Below are 24,320 nucleotides of genomic sequence, written 5' to 3' on the forward strand. Positions count from 1 at the left end.
CAAATTAAAGTCAATCAGAGGGTGGTTTAAGAAATCTTTTAGAGGCTTGCGTTGGAGATGTTTTAGCAATTTTATTTGGAACTGGTGAATCGTCCCTATCAGTGCTAATAGTTTTTCTTGATACTTTACTTTCCTTGAGTGAGTTTTTTGTTTTATACTTTTTTGCTACAGTGTCAACAAGTGTGGAAAAGCGCTCTGCCATTTCTTCATCCGAAATGGAACAGTCGCTATTGTCGCTTGTATTGGCAACAATGCTTCCTTTTGCTGCCTCAATGTCGGCCATTAGCTTCTCAATGGCTCGGTTGTATCCGCCGAAAGACATGTGTCCATGCCTTAAGGTAAGACAAAATCTGTGTCCTTCCAGTTTCTCAAACAAGCTGCAGGTTTTGCCCAAAGGCGGCAAATCAAGTTCCCAGTGTTCGCTTGTCGACACGTTGCTTTCAATCTCTTCTAAGAGCTTCTTTTCTGCTTCGCTGAGGCCCCTTTGCATGAACTTCATTTTGCGTACGTTCGTCGAAAGTTTGACATTGTTGTTTGACTTGGCCTGCGTCATTTTTGATTGTTGACTCAGTAAGAAAAAATCAACAGTGAGCAAATTCTATTTTCTAAAATAAAACAGTTTTGGTGATTAGTTCTGGTAAATTTACAAAGAATTTTTTAAACATTATTTAAATAAATGTCCATAAAAATACAAAACTGGTTTCTGTAGACATAAATACTATTTCCTTAAAAACTTCAGTTTTGTTATAAAGTTTTGTTATAAAACAGGTTGGTTAACATATATATTGTTTAGGTACTACTGCCTTCAAGGGGTGAAAAATATAAAATACACTGTATCATGCTGATTTCACATAGTTTTGTATTTTTAATATGGTCCAATCGCTTGGTCTATTTTCTTATGTCACTTTTTAAAGAGATGCTGGGTGTACAACATCAAACTTTGAGGTGTGCAATTAAGAATTTATGCACACATGAAGTTGAAAAAGCTAACACTCATGAAAGTTGAAAAAGCTAACGCTTTTACTGGAAGTTAGTACCTTACTTAAAAAGTGTGTACATATATTGCTTTTAATTTCCCACTCAGCCGCGGTCGCAGTCGCGCATTTCATGTAAAGTCAAGGTTAAATACGGTCAGCCGCCAAGAATCGCTGAAACTTTCGTCGCGCTAATGGTTTTCAGTATAATACTCCATTTTCAGCCGTCCAAATTTTACGAATAACGTTATTACAGCCGCGCAAATTTGGGCAGAAATGTTACTACTGGAGTCGCGTTTGCAAAAACTATAGTGGAAACTATACATGCGCAACCATCACACTAAATGCAACTACTGTTGAAACAAGTTCAAAATTTTGTGTTCGTTCGTGTTCTAAATTCAAATCCACTTGTTAACTAAAAAATCCCCAAAGGCAATGTTGCCCATGTGTAGAATTTCCAGCTTTTCCTTCAAACAGCATTTTCATTTTCCAAGTTTCTAAAAGTGTTTTATAGTTTGTTTCCTTGTTTTTGTCTTAAGTTATTCACTCATACTTAGAAGTAACAGCAAAATAACAAAAAATAACTCACTTTGTGGCTTTGTGCCATCTCCTTTATTGAAGTTCTCATAGTGGCAAACTTCTATGGAAGTCTATAGAAGTGTAAATGCAACCCCTTGTGGGCTGAGCACCTGAAAACCGTAGCCCGAAGATCAAGCAGAGAGCGCATGTCGCGATCAAGTTAATAATCTCAGCAACAGCGCGTCTACGAGCTGAGCTGGCGGCCGTGGAAGGAGCCTAAAATTCAAAAACAATTTAAATGATAAAAAAATCAATATGAGAATAGATTAAAAATAATAAAGTTGGTTTTAGGAAGTCGAACCAAACCTGAACTGGAACTTAATGAACAGGTTTTGGGCCATTTTTTCCGAACCGTAACTGAATCTAAACCGTTTTTCGTAAAATTTAAAAGAACCTGAACCGAAACTGTCAAAAAAAGGACAGTTCACCCTAGCACGACGACACAACTTTTTATGCGGGTTTAAGTTATGCAATGTTCAAAATTTTATGAAAAAAATAAATATTTAATAATTAAAACGTTGTCTTCAATTTTTCACATATTTTAATATTGAGCTGGTTGCTTTTTAATACGCCACAAAAATTTGATTTAACGAGTTACAGTTCAATAATTATTCTCTATACCTTTATTGACCTACATTTTGAGATTTAACCCAACTTATGTTCTATCCCAACGAGAACTTTATGAACCGGTTATGAAAATCAGAGCTGAACCGGAACTTTCAAATTGCTCCAAATAAATTTTTGTTTGAGAAACGGCACATATCTATTTCTATTTTTTAAACAACGATTTATGGAATTTTGTATTGCAGTTATACAAGGAAAACCACATTTAACTTCTTTATCCGACATTACGCGATTCACCAAAAATTAACAAATTTGCTTCTACTTACGAGCTTGATAGTATAGTTAGGCAAATGAACTCTGTGACAAAAGCAGTTTTGGGTGTCACGCGAGCAAGTTCCTTTTACTGACATTGTGGCGATTTTCCGTAAAAGTGATTTACAGAATTAGTTGCTAACGATTACACGACGAGCGAGATAAAACTTTAAGCTTCCTGCTACTAAACATGAACAAATGACTGTTTTTGGAATACTATTATTCGATATAGCAAACTAATAAATCCTTCCACCAAATCAGTGGTGAACTTTTGCCAGGTCTCGAGCTAAAGTCAAAGGAGGAAGTTTTGGCGGACCGTAATAAATTTAGCTGACAATTTTTTTGTTAAAACGTTTGTTTCAAGCATTTTATGACAACAACTGTTAATCAAGGACAATTTTTCCAATTGAAAATGGGTTTGGTTACACTCAAGAAAAAGGCGAACAATAAGGGTTGAAAAAATTGCCGTTCTAGTGTTGAGTCCACGCGGTGTCATCCAAGATCATAACCAAAATGAAAACAACATTATGAAATACCGAAATGTTATTAATCATTTTCAGGAAAGTATAAATGTAAAAACAATTCTTCGTTAGATGGCATTATATATCCTACTGTTTAAATCAGGGTTGCCTAATCTGTGGGTTGTGCAAAAGTGATTTAGGGGCGATGAGGAGGCCTACATTAACCGTACTTCAACAAATGAGCGCAGGAAAGCAGATAAATAAAATAATTTTGTTTATTGCTGTAAAACGTTAAGGGTGGCGATCCTTTAAGGAAAATTAGGAGCTGGCAGACTAAAATTCTGAAAACCCTGGTTAAGCCATGCTGAAAAGCTTTTTGCTGAACTCCTACAATCCCATAAAAAATGCTGAAGCATTTGTTTACTATTTAGTTTCTAAATATTCGGGGAAATCCGTTTTGGAAATCGTCCAAAAACCTTGTTTTACTAACCCAGACAATAACACTCAAACTTCAAACGACGCAGAAAAAAAGTTTCGCATGAAATTAGAATATAGTTAAATATATGACCCACTTGTAAATTTTGTAAGGATTAAGGTCGTGTTTGTTACCCGCGCAATCAAAAGGTTCGCCAACCCTGATATAGTATATGGTGTAATTTAAAATGGCCACCATAGTACTCCATGTTATATTCACATTTACATAGACGTACTGGATTTATGCGAAACGCATTCAGATACATTAGGTCGCAACTTTCTTTGTTTATATATCCACGGTATGCAAGTTTTCTCTTTCCAAGTCATAATTTTGGTACTTCGCTAATAGAGGTTTGAGAACAAATTTCGCTTTTATTTTCAGATATCGGTGTTTATTGTCATTACCTCACGTTGCTGTACAATTATACAAAGAAACTGTCGCACGTCGATCTCACACCAACAGGTAGGAGTACACTTTATATCGATGAGTAAACATTCTAAAGTTTATACAATTGATCGTTTTATCTTAACGTCATGTGTTCCGCCTATAGACTAGGTCACTAGACTACTTGACGTTGACTTTGTTTTCCCAGACCGTTTGCTCAAGTCTATCCGTGCGTCTTTGTACATATGTGCTGTTAATTAAGTTGGCTTGGTTTATCCGGAATATAAAACTGGCGAAAGTATTGGTTTACGATTAGCCCAGAAGACAATAAGTCGATAATATTTACTTTTCAGGAATACTTCAGTAATAACTAAAATTAAATTCATGTAATTACTGACCACTTGTATGTAATTCTAATCCAGGATGTATGGCATAGTTTTAACTTTAACGCTTTTGTGGCTTGCACAATGCAATGCCGAAAAGCCAAACTTCATTGTTATATTGGCCGATGATATGGGTTATGGCGACTTGCAAAGCTACGGTCATCCAACGCAAGAAAAGGGACCTATAGATGTTCTGGCTGGTGAGGGAATGCGTTTTACCCAGTGGTACTCGGCTTCATCAGTTTGCAGCCCTAGTAGGGCTGCATTGTTAACAGGTAAACTATACTAGACAACAGTTTGTGCCGGTTAAATTTTGGACTGGACATAATACTATTTCGCAATACTAATTAAAAAAATATATATGTTTTCTGATACTACAATATTTGTTGTATCGTTTTCAGTCATGCTAACTACATCGCGTCCGTCATGGTAACATTAATTCCACATAGACGTATTACCAAGTAGGCGAATCAATTTAAGGAGAAATAATTAAGCTCTTCCGGTAAGTCGCTTATTGCCTTCCAAAATCCATGTTTTCCCAGTTTTTAAAGTTCCTGACTGAATGCGTTTCTTAGAACAATAGTACACCGAAAAGCCATCGCAGACTCGCCGAATCTGTCGATCTATGATGCAAGCAGAGCAAGCCAGAAAAACAACTGGCCTGCAGTGAGGTTCGAACTCACGACCTCCGGTCAAGCCGGGACCGTCGCTCTACCACCTGAGCTATGCAGGCTTAGAGAGGAGCGAGTCGAGAAACAACCATACGCCACTACTTGCACATTCTGTTAGTATAAGCAACTTTACATTGGGGGATCAGCAGTCCGTATCAATCAATGAAAGACACACACACATATGTGTTTAATAACAGTTGACGTCTTTCATTCATTTGTTCGAACAACGTTGACGTTTGGCGACTCACATACTCCTGTATATTTTAGGCAGACTGCCGATCAGAAGTGGGGTGTACGGCGACTCAAGGGGATTTCGAGAAGATGACTCCGGTGGTCTTCCGAAGAACGAGGTCACAATCGCTGAAGCGTTAAAGCTTGAAGGTTATGCCACTGGAATGGTCGGAAAGTGGCACTTAGGTAACTTTATCTTTTCTTGCAGTGATTTCGCAACGTTTTGCAAAAATTTGCAATAAGGTGATCAATGGAATTTGCCTTGACCGCTATGAAACCAACATTCTTTGCTATGTAAAACTGTTCAAAAATGAGCCTTAAGCTTATATGCTAGTTATGTACTTCTAAATAATAAAAAAAAAAAATGTAGGTAAGAATCGGCGCTCATTTTTTGCAATGAGATTGTTTAGCTCAAGATTAGACCAGGTAAAGACCTATGTTGCGGAATAGCAATGCCTGTTACAACAGTTGTTGAATTTCAATAGTGAGCTCAGTGAATAGGGTGGTTTATTTGTAAGATATTTTTAATAGAACAAACAGCATTCACTAAAGCATGATTAACCAAAAGCCGTTATGCCGTTACGTTTTTGCTACTTTCTTGCATCAAATTGATTAAGTGAACTTATTAATATCCTTGTGTTATTGAACTAAACATTTTAGTCATTAGGAACATGTTAGGCAAAATGAGGCCCATTACCAGAATTCAATGATGCATTGTTATGCTATACACATGCGATTACTGCCAATCAAACGCTTGGGTTGTACAAAAATTGTATAGCCGTCTAAGTTATGGCAATATTTTGACCCTGGAAACGATTTAATTAAAACCAAGCTAAGCGTTTGTTTTATTTGGCTCAACTTTAACCTGTTTAGCTTTGGCTAGGAATAAACGAGCATGCTGCCAACGACGGAAATCACCTTCCATTTCACCACGGATTCGATTTTGTCGGAATAAACCTACCATTCTCTTTCCATTACAATTGCGATCCAGAGCAGGTTTGTTAAAAGAGGCCAAAAAGGCCCGGCAAGTAGAGATTGCAATTCGGGGCCAAATGGGTAAACCCGGGTTTTGAATATGTGACAGTAAATAACCGGGTAAACCCGATTTTTAGGGGGCGAATAAAAGCGAGTTTTTCTCTCAATAATGGACTCAATCGATATGTACTATAAAATACCTTGTGTTTTATTAACGAAATGTCAATTTTCGGTTTGTTTTAAGAAATCACACTTTTTCGCTGATTTGCGTAATAATGACGCATTAAAATTAATGCATCAAGACTTTCGTCACTCATTCTGTTTCTGAGTTTCGTCAGAAACAGCACCAAGGCTGGCAAAGCGAAGCCCCATCAGGCTCCATTGATGTTTGGTTTAATTGTTCGCTTGTCTTGTACGGAACAGAAATGAACTGCTTGAAGTTTTGGCGCTAATATATGCTTGTTTCCCTGCACTCCCATAAAGATCGTAGCCTAAGAACGAACCGTATTTTTTGTTGGACGCAGTGGTTTTTGTAATGCAATCGTTTATAGCAATACAACAAATTCGACTAACTGTTTTCAAAGGATTGTCAGTTAAAATTAACCCTCATCTTCTTTTTCTCAGTTTGACGTAGGCGAGATGTCAGATGTCTGCTTTCTCTACAAGAACGCGACTATAGTTGAACAACCAATCAATCCAGCAACTTTAACTCGTCGAATTGTGGACGACGCTTTGGGGTTCATTCGTGAGAGTCGAACCCTGCCGTTCTTTCTTTACATGTCGATGCCTCAACCACACACCGCAATGATTTGCTCGGAAGAATTTTGCGGCAAATCCAAACGAGGTATTATTTCTTGCTGAATATGTTTATACGTTCTGCTTTAAACACGGGACAATTCACAAGCAGTTTTTCGCACAGCCAACTGTATTCAAATCCCGCTTGTTGTACTGTATTGGAATCCCGCTTATCTTGTTGTTAAATTTTTAGTACATATTCTGATTTAGGGACATATGGTGATCAAATAAACGAGATGGCTTGGGCTGTTGGTAGCGTGGTAAGCGAACTGAGGCAGCTTAATCTGGACAAAAACACGTTGGTGCTTTTCTTGTCGGACAACGGCCCTCACATAGAGCTCTGTTTCACCGGCGGGTCTGCTGGACACCTCTCGGGTAAGTACGTCAATGTCGGTAAGCAAACCACTTTATTCCCAGGCAATGGGACAAAAGTAGGTTTGAACTTTAACACAAATAGAAGAAAACTGTTTGTACACCGAAAGCAATCGCAGACTCACCGCATCTGTCGATCATTGATGTAAGCCAGTGGTCGGCAAACTTTTTTGTCGCGGCCCAAAGTACTCTTTTCAGAGCTATTGAAGGCCCAATAACGTAAAACCATTAAGAAACAGTGGCGGATTCAGGATATTTGATTCTAAGGTGAAATATTACACGGCGCCTTTATGCCCAAATCACTGACATATCATGATGTAAAACATACTTTAAAACGAAGAAAATACGTGCGAAGAGCGAAATTTTTTTTAATAACATAACGTTTAAGTTGTCAAAAAAATATAGTTAGACATTTGGCACGTGGGCCCTTCCAAGCTAAGCAAACCCACAACTACATTATAACACTAAGCTATTCAAAAGTAACTCGAAGGTCCACTTATAATGGCTCTGCGGCCCACATTTAAGCCGCGGCCTACAGTTTGGCGACCACTGATGTAAGCAAAGCAGGCTAGACAAACAATTATACCAAATGCTTGCTACATTCTGTTAGAAAACGCAACTTTACATTGAAGAGGATCTGCAGTAGGACTATATTATCATTTATTGAAAGAAAAGCAAATTGTGTAATGAAGTTTGTTTATTTAGGTGACAAGTGTTCAACGTGAGATGCTGGTATAAAAGTTCCTGCTATTGCTTGGTGGCCGGGCACAATTCCAGCCGAAACGGTTAGTTCCGAGATCTTGAGCACTATGGATATATTTCCAACAATTCTTCAACTAGCGGGTATGTTGCGACCTGTAAACTAGCTTTAAGTATATGTAGGATTTACCATATTGTAAACAAAGTGGTTTGGCATGTCAAGTCTTATTTATGGACTTAGCCTAAAACAAAAAATAAACTCAGTCCAAGTCATCAGTTGCCAAAGTCAAGTCAAAACAGTTATAATGAATAAAAATGTAAACCATTAAATTCTGTAAACTCTTCCGATTATGAGCAATAATTTAAACAAAAAATAACCAGATTCAACATGTATCAACCTAATCGTTTTACGTGCGAAACTTGAGATAAATAGATCAATTTTATAATAAAATGTTAAATAAAACACCTGATCCGTTAGAAATTAGTGCATTTCTAAGCAAAAAGGTCTACGACAATTAGGGCATCCAATGGCAGAAAAGTCTAGACTTTTAGACCTTGAGGTCCTGGCAATGCACTAATTTGGACCTTTAGGTAAACTCCCGGCGTAGATAAATTGAAAATATTCGTTGAACATTCACAAAAGATTACAAAAAGTGTGAGATGGCATTAATAACACTTGACCCACCCTAACCCAAACGCTAACACGAACCCTAACCCAAATAATGTGCGTTAATGTAATAAATATTTGAATGCTGGTGAAAAAGCCAAAACTCGGATGGGCATAAGAAAGTTTCTCGTCTATGGTACCATAGGATTGTTACGTCACAAATTGAGGTATTGGAGCCTAAAGCGTTTCTGTAATTGTTAATTAAATGCACATTTATTTGGGTTAGGGACGGGTGCTGGTTAGCGTTTGGGTTTAGGTGGGTCAAGTATTATTAAGCTTAATCTTTTGAAGCACATTGTTAAGTCAAATTAGTGTATTGTCCGAGACCTAAAAGTCGGACTTTTTGATCCTTTGGATGCACTAATTGTCGTAGACCTTTTTGCTTGGAAATGCACTAATTTCTAACGGATCGGGTGAATAAAAACACCAAATTTAAACCCAATGCAAATGACCCGAAGACTTACGTCTAAAACAATTAGGTGAAGTCTAGTCATTTTACCAAATCGATTCAAGTCACGTCAAGGTATTTGAAAACAGTGACTTAAGTTATTACAACACCGATGTTTAAAGCTTTTATCCTTGACTAGCGGTGTAGATTGGTACGTTGTTATTACGTCTCTAAGTGGTATTTTTTGGTATAACTTTAGGCGAAATTAACCGTTTATTGTTGCTGTCTTACAGGTGCAAGTGCGCCACCTGGTGTCTTGGACGGAGTGCCAATCGAGCATATTTTGTTCGGCGACAATTCCAAACTCAGCAGCAGTCCTCCACACGAAATTTTGTTTCACTACTGCTCTGACAGATTGATGGCTGTTCGCATGGGCCGCTACAAGGTAGCCTATATCTATTGTCTAGTAATACATATACCCACCAGATCCTTGACGTAAACATAAAAAATGCACTAAGGCAGTGGTTCTCAACCTTTTAGGAGTCGTGGCCCCCCTTTCGATTGACACTAAACACTCGTGCAAAGTTAATTTTTATATATATCTTGTTTAACTTGATAAATCCCAAGTTATTACGTCGCTTTGCGGCATTAAGAAAACGTAATAGATATTTAATGGAGTTCAATATATCTGCATTTAGGCCTATCTTGACAAACTTTATTATAAAAATCAAAGCTTATGGCTAGAACAGAAAATATTCCACAAACGGTTAAATTGCATGCGTATTTTTACAAGACCAATTGTCATTTGATAGAAAAGCTTTTTTATGACAGACAGTATGACACTACATTTTTGTCACATGTTTAATGCCCTTTATCTCTCCTTTCGTTATGTACTTCATTCATGATATTGCTGTGTTTTTGATTGCAGATAGCTTTCCACACCCAAGATCTGCTGAAGCTAAACAATGCGTCAGACAACTGCCCACATGGTTTTCCTGTGGATAATCGCGTATTTTATATAAACTGCCACGACGGTACAAGTCACAATCCACCTTTGATCTTTGACCTTGACTCTGACCCTGGCGAGATGTTTCCGCTTCATCCGCACCTGTACAGCAGCACTTTGGAGCGCGCCAATGAATTGGTTTCCCAGCATCTTGCTTCAATCGTGAAAGCCCCGAGTCAACTCGGCAACTTTAACGATGAATTGCGCCCTTGCTGCGAACCGCCCTCGTGCTTATGTAATTATAATCAATTCCTGGGAAAATAGCTTTAACTGCAAACCGCATGTTATGCGACAATAAGATGATTTTTAAATAATTTGGTGTGGTTCTTTATTGGTGGTGTTCGTATAAAAAGGTTGCGTAATTATGTTTAAATTTTCTTTACTTTTTTTTCGGTGTAATTGTATTATGCCCTCCGAATACAATGAAACTAAAAAGTTGCAATAATTTTCAAAAAGAGCAACGTTACGCGCAATAATTGAAGTTAGACTAATTGACCAAAAGTTAGGCTACAAGTCAAGTTTGGCCTGCACAACTTGAGTGTTGGGTGTTAAAATAATTTTGCCATCATTCTGCAGTTCGTAACAATATATATCTTCTTTAACAACAAATTCTGCAAATTTGCAACAATGGAATGCTTTTTTAATAATAAATACGTAATTTTAGCTTTTGCCAATAAATGTTTCGAGGTAAAAAATATTAGTTTGATACAGACAGCAGAAAGGATTGAGCAATATTTCCTTTATTATTCAAGTTTTTAGCGTTAAAATTTATCAAAACAAATGAGCTATTTACCTGTTTGCATTAGCAGCATATCATACAGGGCTTTTCGGTGACCTACATGAAGTTTACAAAGGCAAATATTTTCTACAGCTGAGCAACACACCCAAGATTTTACCATAAACATCAAACTTATCGAAACAAAAGGTAAATAAATATCACTAAATGTGACGTCCAAAATTTTAGGACGGTCACGCATAGGCTTACAAGTTAGCAAACCTAGGCTTTTGCCTTTGTCGTAGGTGACGTCATCGGGCACGATAAGTCAGAAATTCACAACTGTCCTCTAACTGCACAAACTGTGGTTTTCAGTGTTATATTATGGCGATGAAGGTGAAAGAACGGTGCACGAATTCGGCAACGGATAAACAAATACTGTTCGTATCCAAAGAGGGTTCATTCCAAATCATGACATTGAAAGGCGTTTACATCATACAGAACATGTTGGGATTATACAGTAGAGGACACATTGAGATTTCTGAAGTTCACAGTACCTAGGTGTTTAGCATTACGGTGTTGGTTTAATCGTCTAAACATTTAAAGAATAACAACGAACAAAATGTTACCAAAACACTTTACATAACTAGACATTAACTAAATTGCAATTGTCTTACATTAACGAGCATATAAACAACTAAACTTAGCCGATTCCAACAGATAACTGCCATACGAAGACTGCAACAGAAAGTGAACAAAGACTGCACTAAAAAGGGGTGCGAAAACAAAGCCGAAATACACAAAGGAATCATACCGTAACGCATGGTTGCACTTGACAGAGAAACATAGAACACTTATATAAATATTGTTATTTTGTCCGTAACACTAGAACACAATTAGTTGTCTTTTCGCTTATCTTAATCGGCTACATATCAGAAGTTTAAATAGACCAGGGATGTCCAACCTTTTAGCAGAATGGGCCGCATTGCCACTTTAAAAATTTCGATGGGCCGCAAAATCTCTCAAATTAAAGGGGTGACGTCATAAGTTGCGTCATATCGTGACGTCATAAAACAACCTAACTTATAAACACCTGTTCTTCGAGAGTGAACTTATGCGCAAATATGCAAAAATTTAAGTTTTCACGTGTTTGGGCTGACATATTTCCTTAAAACGGTCCGGAAAAACACACATTTAGAAAAACAAACATCTTACTTAGCAATGATGGGTGCACAAAGTGCTCGATGGATGTTGAAATGCGACATTAGACTCGATTATAAAAAACACAAGATTATGCCTACATCAAATACTGCGCGATCTTCACGTTTTGATGATATTCGAAACAACTGTTTTTAATAAAGGTTACTGAAAGTGAGAATTAGTAGTGGGCCGCACGTAAATATCAGGCGGGCCGCAGGTTGGACATCCCTGAAATAGACATTCGCGAATACATTTAGTAGCTAAATTGCAGCATGATTGCGACTTGCGAAACAAAAAATACAGCAAAAATCAGAAATAAATTAAATAAGAAAGTGCAGGATACTAAGGCAGGATTTAATTTAAAAACAAAAAAATTAAAAGCCTGGCGGAACTGGCCCAATTAATAGGTTGAACGAGACAATAAAATGAGAAAAAACGACGTATTGCGTCAAAGTTTACTAATCAGGTAACAGTGTTTAAAACAAATAAAGAAGAAAGTTGTTTTCCGCGCTTATGCATTTTATTTCTCGCTTTTTATGTTTAATATATCTTTAAGCACGGTTATACCCATAGCATGTCAAAATTTTTTTTTCTGCACTACCGTCAGATTTACAGCTTTCGAATTAGAAATATAACGCAAAAAAGCTAAAAAAAGGGGGGGAGCCTACAACACTGACTTAAAGCTCGGTTTTGGCACTTGGGTCAACAAAATTGCACTTGCACAAAGGCGGGTCGCAGCAAGGCTGCAGCGCCTCGTTCCAACGGCCCAACTGGCTGGGAACGTGAACCAGCGTTTCGCGGTGTCTTGCAACCAGCTCGCGAGCGACCTCTAGTGTAGTACTGTGGCGCTCCGGATCAAGCGGAAACTGCTCGCCTGGGTCGGAGTCAAGGTCGAACAGAAGGGGCGGGTCGTGGGCGTGGCCGTTTTCGCAGGCCAGGTTCAGGAGCTCTTCGTGGGTGGGAACGCCATCGCGACAAAGGGTGGATGACTGGTACAGCGAGAAGTCTTGCGTGCGGTAGTGGATCTGCGGGAAAAAAGCCGAAACTGAAGCTTTTACAAATACGGGGGAGGAAATGACAATTTGTGACACGAGTAGACTGTATTTTATACAGATTTTTTTAGCAAAAAAAATCACTAACCTCCTACCCCTAAAAAATACTCACATAGCTTTTTTCAGAAAAAAGTGAGAATTTGGCGAAAATAAAATTATATAGTTTGAAAAAAACAGTTAGACAGCAAAAAGTAGACAAAACAATTAAGCTCCCATTTGGGCAGTTTTGTTTTATATTTAAATATTTCTTGTAAAAAGAAGCAAACATTTTCCAACTTTTCAAAAAAAAATCTTTCTACGAACTTAATCTGCTCAAACTATTTTCGCACAACTTAAAAAGTAAAAAAGAAATCCTGACCGAGTGAGTATTTTCGTTTTTTTATATCGGTAAAACGTATTCGTAAGACAAAACAACAAGAACTGCAGCCAATTTGGGAGACATAAATGTTATAGAAAAAGAAAAACAAGTTCTACCAGAAAATACCGAATCACTAAAAACTCGATTTGAGTAACAGGCGCACATTTTTATACCGGCACTTGCTGGTTGTATTATTATATATATTCGCTTTGTGCAAGGCCACATACCTTGTAGCGGCCCAAGCGAACAGCCATCAGTATGTCGGAGCAGTAGTGAAACAGCGCCTCGTGTGGAGAAGTGGTGTCACGATCGTCATTCAAAAACACGTGGTCGATTGGCACTCCGTCCAACACAACATCGGATTCGTTCCTTGGGGCAGCGCCTAACGGGTATATGAATTTACGTTAAGAAATGGCGTAAGGAATATATTGCTATTAAAGAGGCTTTCCTATATGTTTCCTGGCGCATACTTTATAATTGCTCCGAACCGGGAAGATTTCTTTTTTTCTTTTGCTCTCTCCCTCTATTATTGTTTTTTTTATACTGAACACGAAGCTAATTCAAACGCCCCTCGCTTCACTGTCAACTTAAAAACTTGAAACCTTTCGAGTCCCAAATCGGTTTAACTTTAGACTTGCTAAGTTCTCACCCAAAAATACAAACCGAGCAAGGGTTATTAAATTCCTAAAGCAAATAAAAAACATCTAGACAGGAATGGATTTATTTCTAGACAGAAATAGGTAATCAGTGCTCACCGGTTTTCGAGTTCAAAATCCCAAACTATTAAATAAAAGTGAATGGTAGGGATTTTTGTTTTATAGATAATATTTAACAAGGTCTAGAAAAATACTATGCTGTTAAACGCTGGCAGACAATACTTATTTTAAGTAAACGATAACATTTTCTGGAGCAATTTTTATTTTTCAAACTACACAATGAAAGTTTGGTGAGATCAGCGAGAATATAGTCTGTTTGTAATAACATTATAATCACAACAATTTTCGACAAACTTACCCGCCAGCTTGAGAAGGGTAGGAAATATGTCCATGGTGCTTATTATCTCGGAATTGACTGTTCCCGCCGGAATGGTTCCAGGCCACCAAGCAATGGCAGGAACCCGTAATCCCCCTTCCCAGCTGGTTGCCTTTCCTCCTGCATTTTAATACATCGTTACTCGGCTTTCCTGTTACGTTTTAACCCTGATTGTACCTTATTTTTTTAAGACTTGGATTTGTACTTGCAGGCAGACTTGGACAACTATAGATTTATTTTAGCTTTTTAAAATTGGATTAGAATTAAAATTAGAGCATTTCAGTTTTTCTCAAATTAGATTAGAATTAGAGTTAGAATTAGAATTAGATCGTTTTGAGTTTTCTCAAATTAGATTAGAATTAGAATTACCAAATTATTAAAAAAAATAATTTGAACTAGAATTACATTTGATTATTATTCACAATCAACTTCATTCAAATCGAGAAGTATTCTAATAAGAATAAGAATGGTAAATATATGTGTGTTAATTTTGATGCCTTTTAGCATGACACATGCTTTTCAGACTGTCAAAATTACGTTCCAACCAAAGCGTTTGAATTCAAATTCCTTGTTTTGACTAAAAGGCTAAAAATGCCGTTGGACAAAGAAGCATTTTTGGTAAAACCGAATTAGATTAGAATTACAATTAGCTGCATTTTGCTCTAATTCATTGAATTAGGAAACTAGAATTATGTAGTTGTCCAAGTCTGCTTGCAAGAATACGTGGCAACTATCGTGCAATCTCTGAACGACATTATTCAAAGTGGAAATAACCAACAAACGCAAAACACCAGTGGCTCTCAAACTTTATTTCTTGCGATTTTGGAAAATAAGGCTGGACTTGCTGCGATCTCAAACTGTAGAAATTTTTCGTAGTTTTAATCTACTTGTATTGTGTATCAGAAAATCATAATCAATGGTTGTAATTTTCTCGTAACACAATCAGCTCGAATGCATATGTCATTACATAAGTTAATAATACCGACAATCTATTACTGCAATTTAGTTTAGAGTAGACGAATCGAAATAATTTGTGGCGCCCTTGAACAATTAAACAGAATGCCGCGACGCACAGATTGAGAACCACTGCGACACATAGACACGCTGTTTGGCTTTTTTTGCAGTTAACCAATACGTATTTGGGTTAAATTCAAGTCGACTTTTTTGTAAGTTTCCTACGTACATATTTAAAAAGTAGATATTTAAAGCTTAAATTCGTTTGTTTAATGTCACAATGCAAAAACAATTATTTTGAGAAAAAAACGTACTAAAAAACTCGCTGAACAAATGTTAGTGTGAATTGCATTATCCTAATAAAACACTTTGTCACCCACAAAACAAACGTTGCATTGGTGTTCCATAGATCTAATTCGTTTTTTCAAGTTTTGTAGAGTATCTCCTCGCAAGCCTAACATTCGCAATACAAAGCCATCACATCACAACAAATCAAATCGAACTAAAAATCCTTCAACCCGGATATCCTGTATATTGCGTCATTGAAATTGAGCTGATTTGATGCTTTTACAAAATCCGCCACTTAACCCAACTTGCTTATTTTCACAGTGACGCGGGTATGAAAATATGCTGGCAAGCTTTATTCAGGTTAACTGCGATAAATGGACAACTTAATTTTTATTTAATTTGTATATTTGAGTTCGGTATTTTGGTACCTGTATATTAGTGTTAAGGATCTACAGTCCTGCGCGCACTTTTTTGCCCATAAATTTATAAATAAAATGTACGAATTAATATTAGTGTAACAGTTAAAGTATACGCCGTTGGATGTTTAGAACTAGACATTGCTATAACACAACGTCCTAGTGAATATAAACGACAAATTTACAGGAACAATCAACGCATGCCGAGTAAAAACATTTGACTAAAAATGAAAAAAAAAACAATTTATTCATACAAGCAAAATGAAATCGTTTTAAATTTGAACTGAAACGATAAAATATCGCTTTTTAACCATATTTTGGTTCTTTTTGAATAGTTTTTAATAATAATCATATGAACTTAATAGTTTGGGGTTACGTTTAATAATATTCTTTGCTTTTATGCCCACACTTTACACAACTTAAGCGCTGAGGCAACATATTTGACTTAAAGTCTATTCTGTATAGTAACCAACTTATGAGCTTATCGCACAGTGAAAACTTATGCGCTTATTGCACAAAAAGAATTAACCGCGATAAGTTCTGCAATAAGGGGAAATTCACATTTTAACCTGACGACTCACGTACTTATGTTGTTATGGGCTAAGCATTACTTAAAGTTACAGCATGATTGAAATATTATAAATGTTCAAAAAAATTTTGAACTCTTGGAAAAAATATTTTTTTCCAAACAGACAAGTGGCAAAGTTGCAATTGTTTTTTAAACGTTTATGGCAAAGATATCAAGTACCTGTAGGCATGAAATTATTTGAAATAATTGTTATAGCTGAAAACTATAATAAAATGGAAAAAAGAGTACCATCATGTGCAAAACTATAGTTGCTGCCCAAATCTTACCCTTTAACTGGCCGGACGATCCGCCATGAAAACACATTTCTATTTCTGGCCCATGATCGGACAGAAAAATCACCAGGGTGTTCTCTTCCAGATGCAAGTCCTTAAGTTGTTGGACCACGCGGCCGACCGCCCAGGCCATTTCGTTTATTTGGTCGCCGTAAATACCTGAAGAAAAAAATAAACGATAAGACAACCAACCGCAGATGTCTATGGTGGCCCATGACTGCCATCCTGTTTTTTTTCAATTTAACAAAAAAAAAAATTATTTAAAAAAAAAAAAATTTAAAAAAAAATGAAAATAAAAAAAAAAAAAAAAAAATTATTAAAAAAAAAAAAATAAATACATTAAAAAAAAAAAAAAAATTATTGAAAAAAAATAAATAAATAAATAAAAAAAAAATTATTATAAAAAAAAAAAAAAAAAAAATTATTAAAAAAAAAATTAATAAAAAAAAAAAAAAAAAACAAACATTATTGAAAAAAAAAAAAAAAAAAAAAAAACATTATTGAAAATTTCGACGTGGCCCAGGACTGCCATTCCCATATAAAACGCATTACGGTCGGACCATCACTGCCAATCATAGAATACCTTCTATTGTGTGCTGTTAAGTTCCAAGCCAGCGCAGGGAGGTTTGCCACTTAGTCTTTTAGGCCTTCTGGTGGGATTCACCAAAGGGAAGTTGGCAGAGTAAACAAGATATCGATTAGAAATTTTTACACAATACTCAAAGCAACCTAACTTAGCCAGCAATCAGACTTTTTTTAAAAAAAAACATAAAAATATTCATATTTATGAATATTAATATTCAGTAATATTCGGCCCTTAAATTAAAATGTGCCCTAAGTGACTTACATAGGGTGATAGCTACGAGTCTACTCTTCAAAATGAGATATGACTCGACCACCAATTATTCGGGGATAAGTTATTAATATTCCTTCAAAAATTCATAAAGGTCGAAAGTTTCAAATTTTGTCAAAACGTTTATAGGCTGTTGAAACTTTCGACGTTTATGAATTTTTGAAGGAATATTAATAACTTATCCCCGAATAATTGGCGGTCGAGTCTTATCTCATTTTGAAGAGTAGACTCGTAGCTATCACCCTATGTAAGTCACTTAGGGCACATTTTAATTTAAGAGCCGAATATTACTGAATATTAATATTCATAAATATGAATATTTTTATGGTTTTTTTTTTTTAAAGTCTGATTGCTGGCTAAGTTAGGTTGCTTTGAGTAATGTGTAAAAATTTCTAATCGATATCTTGTTTACTCTGCCAACTTCCCTTTGGTGAATCCCACCAGAAGGCCTAAAAGACTAAGTGGCAAACCTCCCTGCGCTGGCTTGGAACTTAACAGCACACAATAGAAGGTATTCTATGATTGGCAGTGATGGTCCGACCGTAATGCGTTTTATATGGGAATGGCAGTCCTGGGCCACGTCGAAATTTAATTTTTTTTTTTTTTTTTTTTTTTAATATTTTTTTTTTTTATTTATTTTTTTTTTTTCAATAATTTTTTTTTTTTTTTTTAATTAATTTTTTTTTTTTTTTTTTTTTTTTCTTTAATAATTTTTTAATTTTTTTTTTTTTTTTTTTTTTTCTTTAATAATTTTTTAATTTTTTTTTTTTTTTTTTTTTTTTAATAATTTTTTTATTTTTTTTTTATTTTCATTTTTTTTTTAAATTTTTTTTTTTTTTTTATAAATTATTTTTTTTTTGTTAAATTGAAAAAAAACAGGATGGCAGTCATGGGCCACCATAGATGTCCACCAACGCTTACATTTTATCCTTCAATAGTACTTTAATCAGCCGTAATGCCAAGTTTGTCTGTTTTCAGTGCTTAAACCACAAAGTTTCAGTTTAGGTTTTGAATAACTTTACATATTAAAGAATACGTTTTTATGTTGGATACTTCTTCCCTATCTACTTTTTAACATAGCTTTGGACATTCATAGCGTCAATCTAACTTTTGTGATGATTAACTGGAAGCACAACAAGTCAAAGTACAAATACCGCGCAACCTATAACAAAAGCCAATCAAATAGGTGTTGGCCACTGGCCAATGCCAAGCCATAGTTTGACGGCGCGACTTCGACTTTGTTCAGTAAATATTTACAACATGAAGCTTGCTGGACTGAGCGCATATTTTGCAAAATTTCGGGCACTTCCCATTTTTTCATGGAATTGTGCAATCCAAGGGTATACATATATTACCTTCGGTACACAATTTTTACTCTAAAGTTTCAAAATTGTTTACATTCGAGCTACGTATGAACAAAAAAGTGTCCAAATTTATCACCAACACTGAAATAGGAAAAATGGCAGCCTTCTCCAGCCTCTATTGAGCGAGCATTTTCCCTTTTGAAAGCAATGCTTTGTCCAAACAGGAATTTTGCAGACGGAAACATTAAACACTACCTGAAGTTGTACGTAAATGTTTACTGACGAATGACGACATTTAAGGTTTTCTAGTGATTTAAACTGAAACATGTGTTTTGTTCATTTCGAACATGTTCTTGTCAAAAACATATTATTAAAAAAAAAAAAAACTTGCATGCGAGTTGTTATTTACCGAGATAAGCATAAACTTGATGCTTAAAAAAATAATATAATGTCATATATTTTAATAAGTAATATTTTTTTTATTTTTAGGTTATAGAGATTTTTCTCTAGTAATAAATTTTATTTAAATAATAAGACTGCCTGGGGGCGTACATTATTAGGCCTTGTCGAGTAGAATGTCGACATACTTTTTATATACAGACATTGGTAAAAAAAGCCACAATGATATGACAAAAATAGTGCGACCTTACTTAACGATACATAACTGTTTATAATTTCCTTCTTTAGACTAACCAAAATTATAAAGAAACGCAACAGGATTTTACATATTAAGTTGACCTTAGTCGAAAAGCTCGCCAGGAGAAAATATGTCAGTGGAGGTTGTTTGGCGAACTTAAATTTAGCAGCCCTAAAACGATCTACAGTACCTCGCTTCGAGGTGTTGCAAAACTGTTCCGAGCAGATCATGGCCGTGTGAGTTTGCGGCATTGACAAGTAGAGAAAGAAGGGTGATGAGCGACTGTCCCGGATAAACTCAGTAGCGTCGTCGGCAATTCGTTTGGTAAGCACTCCAGGCTGAATTGGCTGCTCGATGAACGAGGTGTTTTTGAAGAGGAAGCATTTCTCCGCCATCGCGTCCACTTCAAACTGCGACAAAATGGGATGTTTGCTGCGGCTGGACTTATTTTTAGTGCACTAATGCCCGTACCCGGATAGGAACAGATGCAAAAAATATATCCGGTTAGAAGTTATAATTTTGTTTGAGTCTGATAAATCGCACAAACTTTGTGCGCAAGTGCGTCTCACATACAAGATTTAAAAAAATGATTTTCTTAACATGCCAAGTTGTAACCTTAGGAAAAGACAAGCACAATAGCAAACTGAGATTATGTTTTAAAGCAAATCTTACTAAGAATATCAAAGCCCATACTGGAGTAGGTAGCATTCTGAAATCGATATTCCTACTACGTCTTACTACAACCTTCTAGCAGTATGCTCCAAAGTATTTTTTTACATGATTAATATCTGGAGTCTTCTGTGACATAAAAAATATAAATACAGACGGTTTTTAACAAAGTAATGTTGTACTACGTCCATTCCAGTTTTTCCAAGTCGGTAAACACACAGACCAAATAGACGCCTAACTACGTTTCAAACCCTAAGGACTATGTGCAAGTAAGAGGCAATTGGCACGACTTACTATGTTCGGCCTCTGCGCATCGCAATTAAATTACGCTTTAGAATTATTTACGAACCTTTTCAGGGTCGCATCTCCAGTGAAAGGTGAACGGCAAATTGGTCCCAACGTAGTCGAACCCGTAGTGATGCGGAAGATGGTTTCCATCGTTAACGACATGTTCGTTTATTCCTACAACAACAAGACAAACACTAAATCATTGGTGATTCAGGGACGCCCCATTTAAGGGGCTTTTAGAATCTTAAAGTTTAAGTAAAACATAGTACTTTAACATACAACAAGGTTGAGTTACAGCAGAACACTTTAATTCTGTCAAAAGCAAAAATAAAAAATAAGGGCTTATTTACTACTAAAGCATGACAATAACAATTATAATAAAATTATATCAAAGTTATCAAACTTATTTAGAGCAATGTTTTTAATTTTTATATATTTGATATAAAGCATTTTAAATTTTATTGATGATATAAGTTACTCATCTAGAAAATCGAACCATTTAATGATAAAATTCAGTTATAACTATTTGACCCTAAACAGTAACCTAGATGCCATTTCCCAACCATTCCAGTGGAATATCCATGTAACTTTAATGCTTCAGCTATTGTAGTTTCACTCTTCGGGAGTCCACCGGAGTCAGATTGCAAAAAAACTCTTTCCGGTCCATAAACTCCATTCCTAATCGGAAGCCTGCCTTTAAAAGGGTAAAATATAATAATTTTTGCAAAGAATTAGCAACAATATGCATACAAATAGCACTTTGAGACAATCAAAATGCATGTACTTAACAAAACCTTCTAATAGCTTAAAGTTAAAAGAATATTTAAAACAATATACTTGTAAAGAAAAGAAAATGCTATGACAAAATTCCAACCTGTTAACAGAGCAGCCCTGCTTGGACTACACAATGATTCTGCTGCATACCACTGAGTAAAACGCATTCCCTCATCAGCCAAGATGTCAATGGGTCCCTTTTCTTGCGTTGCATGACCATAGCTTTGTAGGTCACCATATCCCATATCATCCGCCAATATCACTACAAAATTTGGTTTGGTGACAATGGCGCCTAAGCTCATGGGCCATATTAAGGCCAAGCCTAACATTAATACATGGCTATGTAACATTGTATATGTTTGCCTAGAAAGACAAGGATTTTGTCTACCACCAGTATGTGTTAACAGAAAGTAGCAGAAATTGTATGATTAAATTTTTAATATATAAAAGGTAACCAAAGCATGTTCAACATTAGATAATACCAAAATTGTGTACAAAGCACCCTTAAAATGAAAACTTTTTTTCTGATTTCAATTTCACACAGATCTTGCACAAAATGCAATTGGTTAATAAACTAAAAGCATAAAACTAAAACAACAAATTAAGGTCAATCAGAGGGTGGTTTAAGAAATCTTTTAGAGGCTTGCGTTGGAGATGTTTTAGCAATTTTATTTGGCACTGGTGAATCGTCCCTATCAGTGCTAATAGCTTTTCTTGATACTTTACTTTCCTTGAGTGAGTTTTTTGTTTTATACTTTTTTGCTACAGTGTCAACAAGTGTGGAAAAGCGCTCTGCCATTTCTTCATCCGAAATGGAACAGTCGCTATTGTCGCTTGTATTGGCAACAATGCTTCCTTTTGCTGCCTCAATGTCGGCCATTAGCTTCTCAATGGCTCGGTTGTATCCGCCGAAAGACATGTGTCCATGCCTTAAGGTAAGACAAAAGCTGTGTCCTTCCAGTTTCTCAAACACGCTGCAGGTTTTGCCCAAAGGCGGCAAATCAAGTTCCCAGTGTTCACTTGTCGAAACGTTACTTTCACTCTCTTCTAAGAGCTTCTTTTCTGCTTCGCTGAGGCCCCTTTGCATGAACTTCATTTTGCGTACGTTCGTCGAAAGTTTGACATTGTTGTTTGACTTGGCCTGCGTCATTTTTGATTGTTGACTCAGTAAGAAAAAATCAACAGTGAGCAAATTCTATTTTCTAAAATAAAACAGTTTTGGTGATTAGTTCTGGTAAATTTACGAAGAATTTTTTAAACATTATTTAAATATATGTCCACAAAAATACAAAATGGTTTCTGTAGACATAAATACTATTTCCTTAAAAACTTCAGTTTTGTTATAAAATTTAATATTTTTTTAAAAATATAGCACCATATTTATTAATAACTGGATTGGTAAATGGACTTGGTGGACAGTACCAATTATTATATAACATTAGTAACAGGTTGGTTAACATATATATTGTTTAGGTACTACTGCCTTCAAGGGGTGAAAAATATAAAATACACTGTATCATGCTGATTTCACATAGTTTTGTATTTTTAATAGGGTCCAATCGCTTGGTCTATTTTCTTATGTCACTTTTTAAAGATATGCTGGGTGTACAACACCAAACTTTGAGGTGTGCAATTAAGAATTTATGCACACATGAAGTTGAAAAAGCTAACACTCATGAAAGTTGAAAAAGCTAACGCTTTTACTGAAAGTTAGTACCTTACTTAAAAAGTGTGTACATATATTGCTTTTAATTTCCCACTCAGCCGCGGTCACAGTCGCGCATTTCATGTAAAGTCAAGGTTAAATACGGTCAGCCGCGAAAAATCGCTGAAACTCTCGTCGCGCTAATTGTTTTCAGTATAATACTCCATTTTCAGTCGTCCAAATTTTACGAATAACGTTATTACAGCCGCGCAAATTTGGGCAGAAATGTTACTGCAGCCGTGCAATTTCAAGCTGTAGAATCGTCTCCCCACGCAAAATCCAAACTTTCCAATCTGTTTTACCTGTAGGCTATAATAATAGAATCCTAACCAGCATAATGTGTTAAAATTTCTGATCGATATCTTGTTTACTTCCGGAGATATTACGCAAAGAATTTCGAGCTGTGTACTTCCCTTTGGTTATTTGACATACATAATTTTAGAAGCACAGGAGACATAAAATCCATGCAAACACACCATTCAGTTTTATTTATTATTTTAATAATGGAATATTTATAAAGCTGTTTAGCAATGGATAACTGTGACATAGATCATTTAATACAGTTTGCCATCAGCATTACTAAGCATTCATTTATTTATGTAATGGATTATTCCGTAATTTCATGGTTTTCGTTAAAATTTAAAACTCTCTTACATTTACATGCTATTGTATGTCTGTAAATCTGCATACTTATTAGCATTAAACAAGCTATTGTCTTTCATACGTTGACTTAGTTAAGTTTACTTACACTTGGACAGTTTAAAAAATTTACAACTTTTAAAGTCTGAGTGCATGGGCAATGGACAAAATTTACCAATGCCTTACAAAAATCGGGTAATCCCCATAAAAAATTTCGTCCACATGGTAATGTATTTACGTTTGGGGCTCAAATGTCTCGTTTAAGGGGTTGCTTAATTGTAGAGGCGAATGAGTTATTTAATCGATATTTATGTAGCTAGAAATAATATAAACCAGTGTTTCTTAACCTTTTTTTCGTGGGAGCGCACCTAGAGACGGGTAACGACAGGGGTCAATTTAGAGGTTAATTGAATATTTTAAACGTTTATAGAATTTGTGTATTTATCAAATATGTTACGATTTATGATTTGTCACTTTTTCACGCCTTTTACCAAACACTCGCTGTCATTCTGAGAACAAAGTATTCGGCTGTTTCACACATGAATAATGTTATATCGTGACACATATTTCCGTTATAGATAAAAGTATTTCACCTGTGTGAACGCGTTATTGTAACAGTTCCCGGCTGACAAAAAGGCT

The 24,320-nt window shown here is 35.8% G+C and overlaps 3 protein-coding genes and 1 pseudogene across 7 annotated transcripts; 1 reads left to right on the plus strand and 3 right to left on the minus strand.

Annotated features, from left to right (window-relative positions):
• Position 1: 1 nt before the first annotated feature.
• Positions 2-2,846, minus strand: LOC146169768 (M-phase phosphoprotein 6 pseudogene; annotated as a pseudogene). 2 transcript variants are annotated; one of them, XR_014501354.1, is made up of 3 exons: positions 2,444-2,846; positions 1,564-1,769; positions 2-605 (listed from the first exon to the last, which is right to left on the minus strand). The product of XR_014501354.1 is annotated as an M-phase phosphoprotein 6 pseudogene, transcript variant X2 (transcript). The 2 variants fall into 2 exon arrangements; XR_014501353.1 differs by having other exon boundaries at positions 1,564-2,846.
• Positions 2,847-4,226: 1,380 nt separating this feature from the next.
• Positions 4,227-10,200, plus strand: LOC146169769 (arylsulfatase-like). The gene is given in 8 exon segments (XM_083387260.1): positions 4,227-4,407; positions 5,071-5,220; positions 5,918-6,030; positions 6,634-6,853; positions 7,015-7,179; positions 7,882-8,019; positions 9,224-9,375; positions 9,859-10,200. Coding segments are annotated over 8 exon segments (1,425 nt in total). The 5' UTR covers positions 4,227-4,262.
• A 534-nt stretch (positions 10,201-10,734) lies between these two features.
• LOC146169770 (arylsulfatase-like) lies at positions 10,735-21,687 on the minus strand. Of its 3 annotated transcripts, XR_014501089.1 has the most exons (9): positions 21,438-21,687; positions 21,108-21,257; positions 20,625-20,737; positions 19,797-20,016; positions 16,807-16,971; positions 14,276-14,413; positions 13,489-13,643; positions 10,934-12,876; positions 10,758-10,771 (listed from the first exon to the last, which is right to left on the minus strand). XR_014501089.1 is itself a non-coding variant. In XM_083391007.1 (8 exons), the coding sequence occupies exons 1-8, from the start codon at positions 21,685-21,687 to the stop codon at positions 12,529-12,531; spliced, it is 1,539 nt and encodes a 512-aa protein (XP_083247133.1). In that variant the 3' UTR covers positions 10,735-12,528. The 3 variants fall into 3 exon arrangements, 2 of the variants coding, with proteins under 2 accessions (XP_083247133.1, XP_083247134.1); XM_083391007.1 differs by having other exon boundaries at positions 10,735-12,876; XM_083391008.1 differs by having other exon boundaries at positions 10,735-12,876; positions 13,489-13,630; positions 14,272-14,413.
• LOC146169771 (M-phase phosphoprotein 6-like) lies at positions 21,610-22,535 on the minus strand. Its single transcript, XM_083391009.1, has one exon. It carries the CDS (start codon positions 22,485-22,487, stop codon positions 21,945-21,947), a length of 543 nt encoding a protein of 180 aa, XP_083247135.1. The 5' UTR covers positions 22,488-22,535; the 3' UTR covers positions 21,610-21,944.
• Between the last annotated feature and the right edge of the window lie 1,785 nt (positions 22,536-24,320).

Source organism: Ascidiella aspersa, chromosome 1 (genome assembly GCF_963924565.1).
Source record: "Ascidiella aspersa chromosome 1, kaAscAspe10.2, whole genome shotgun sequence".
NCBI lineage: Eukaryota > Metazoa > Chordata > Ascidiacea > Phlebobranchia > Ascidiidae > Ascidiella > Ascidiella aspersa.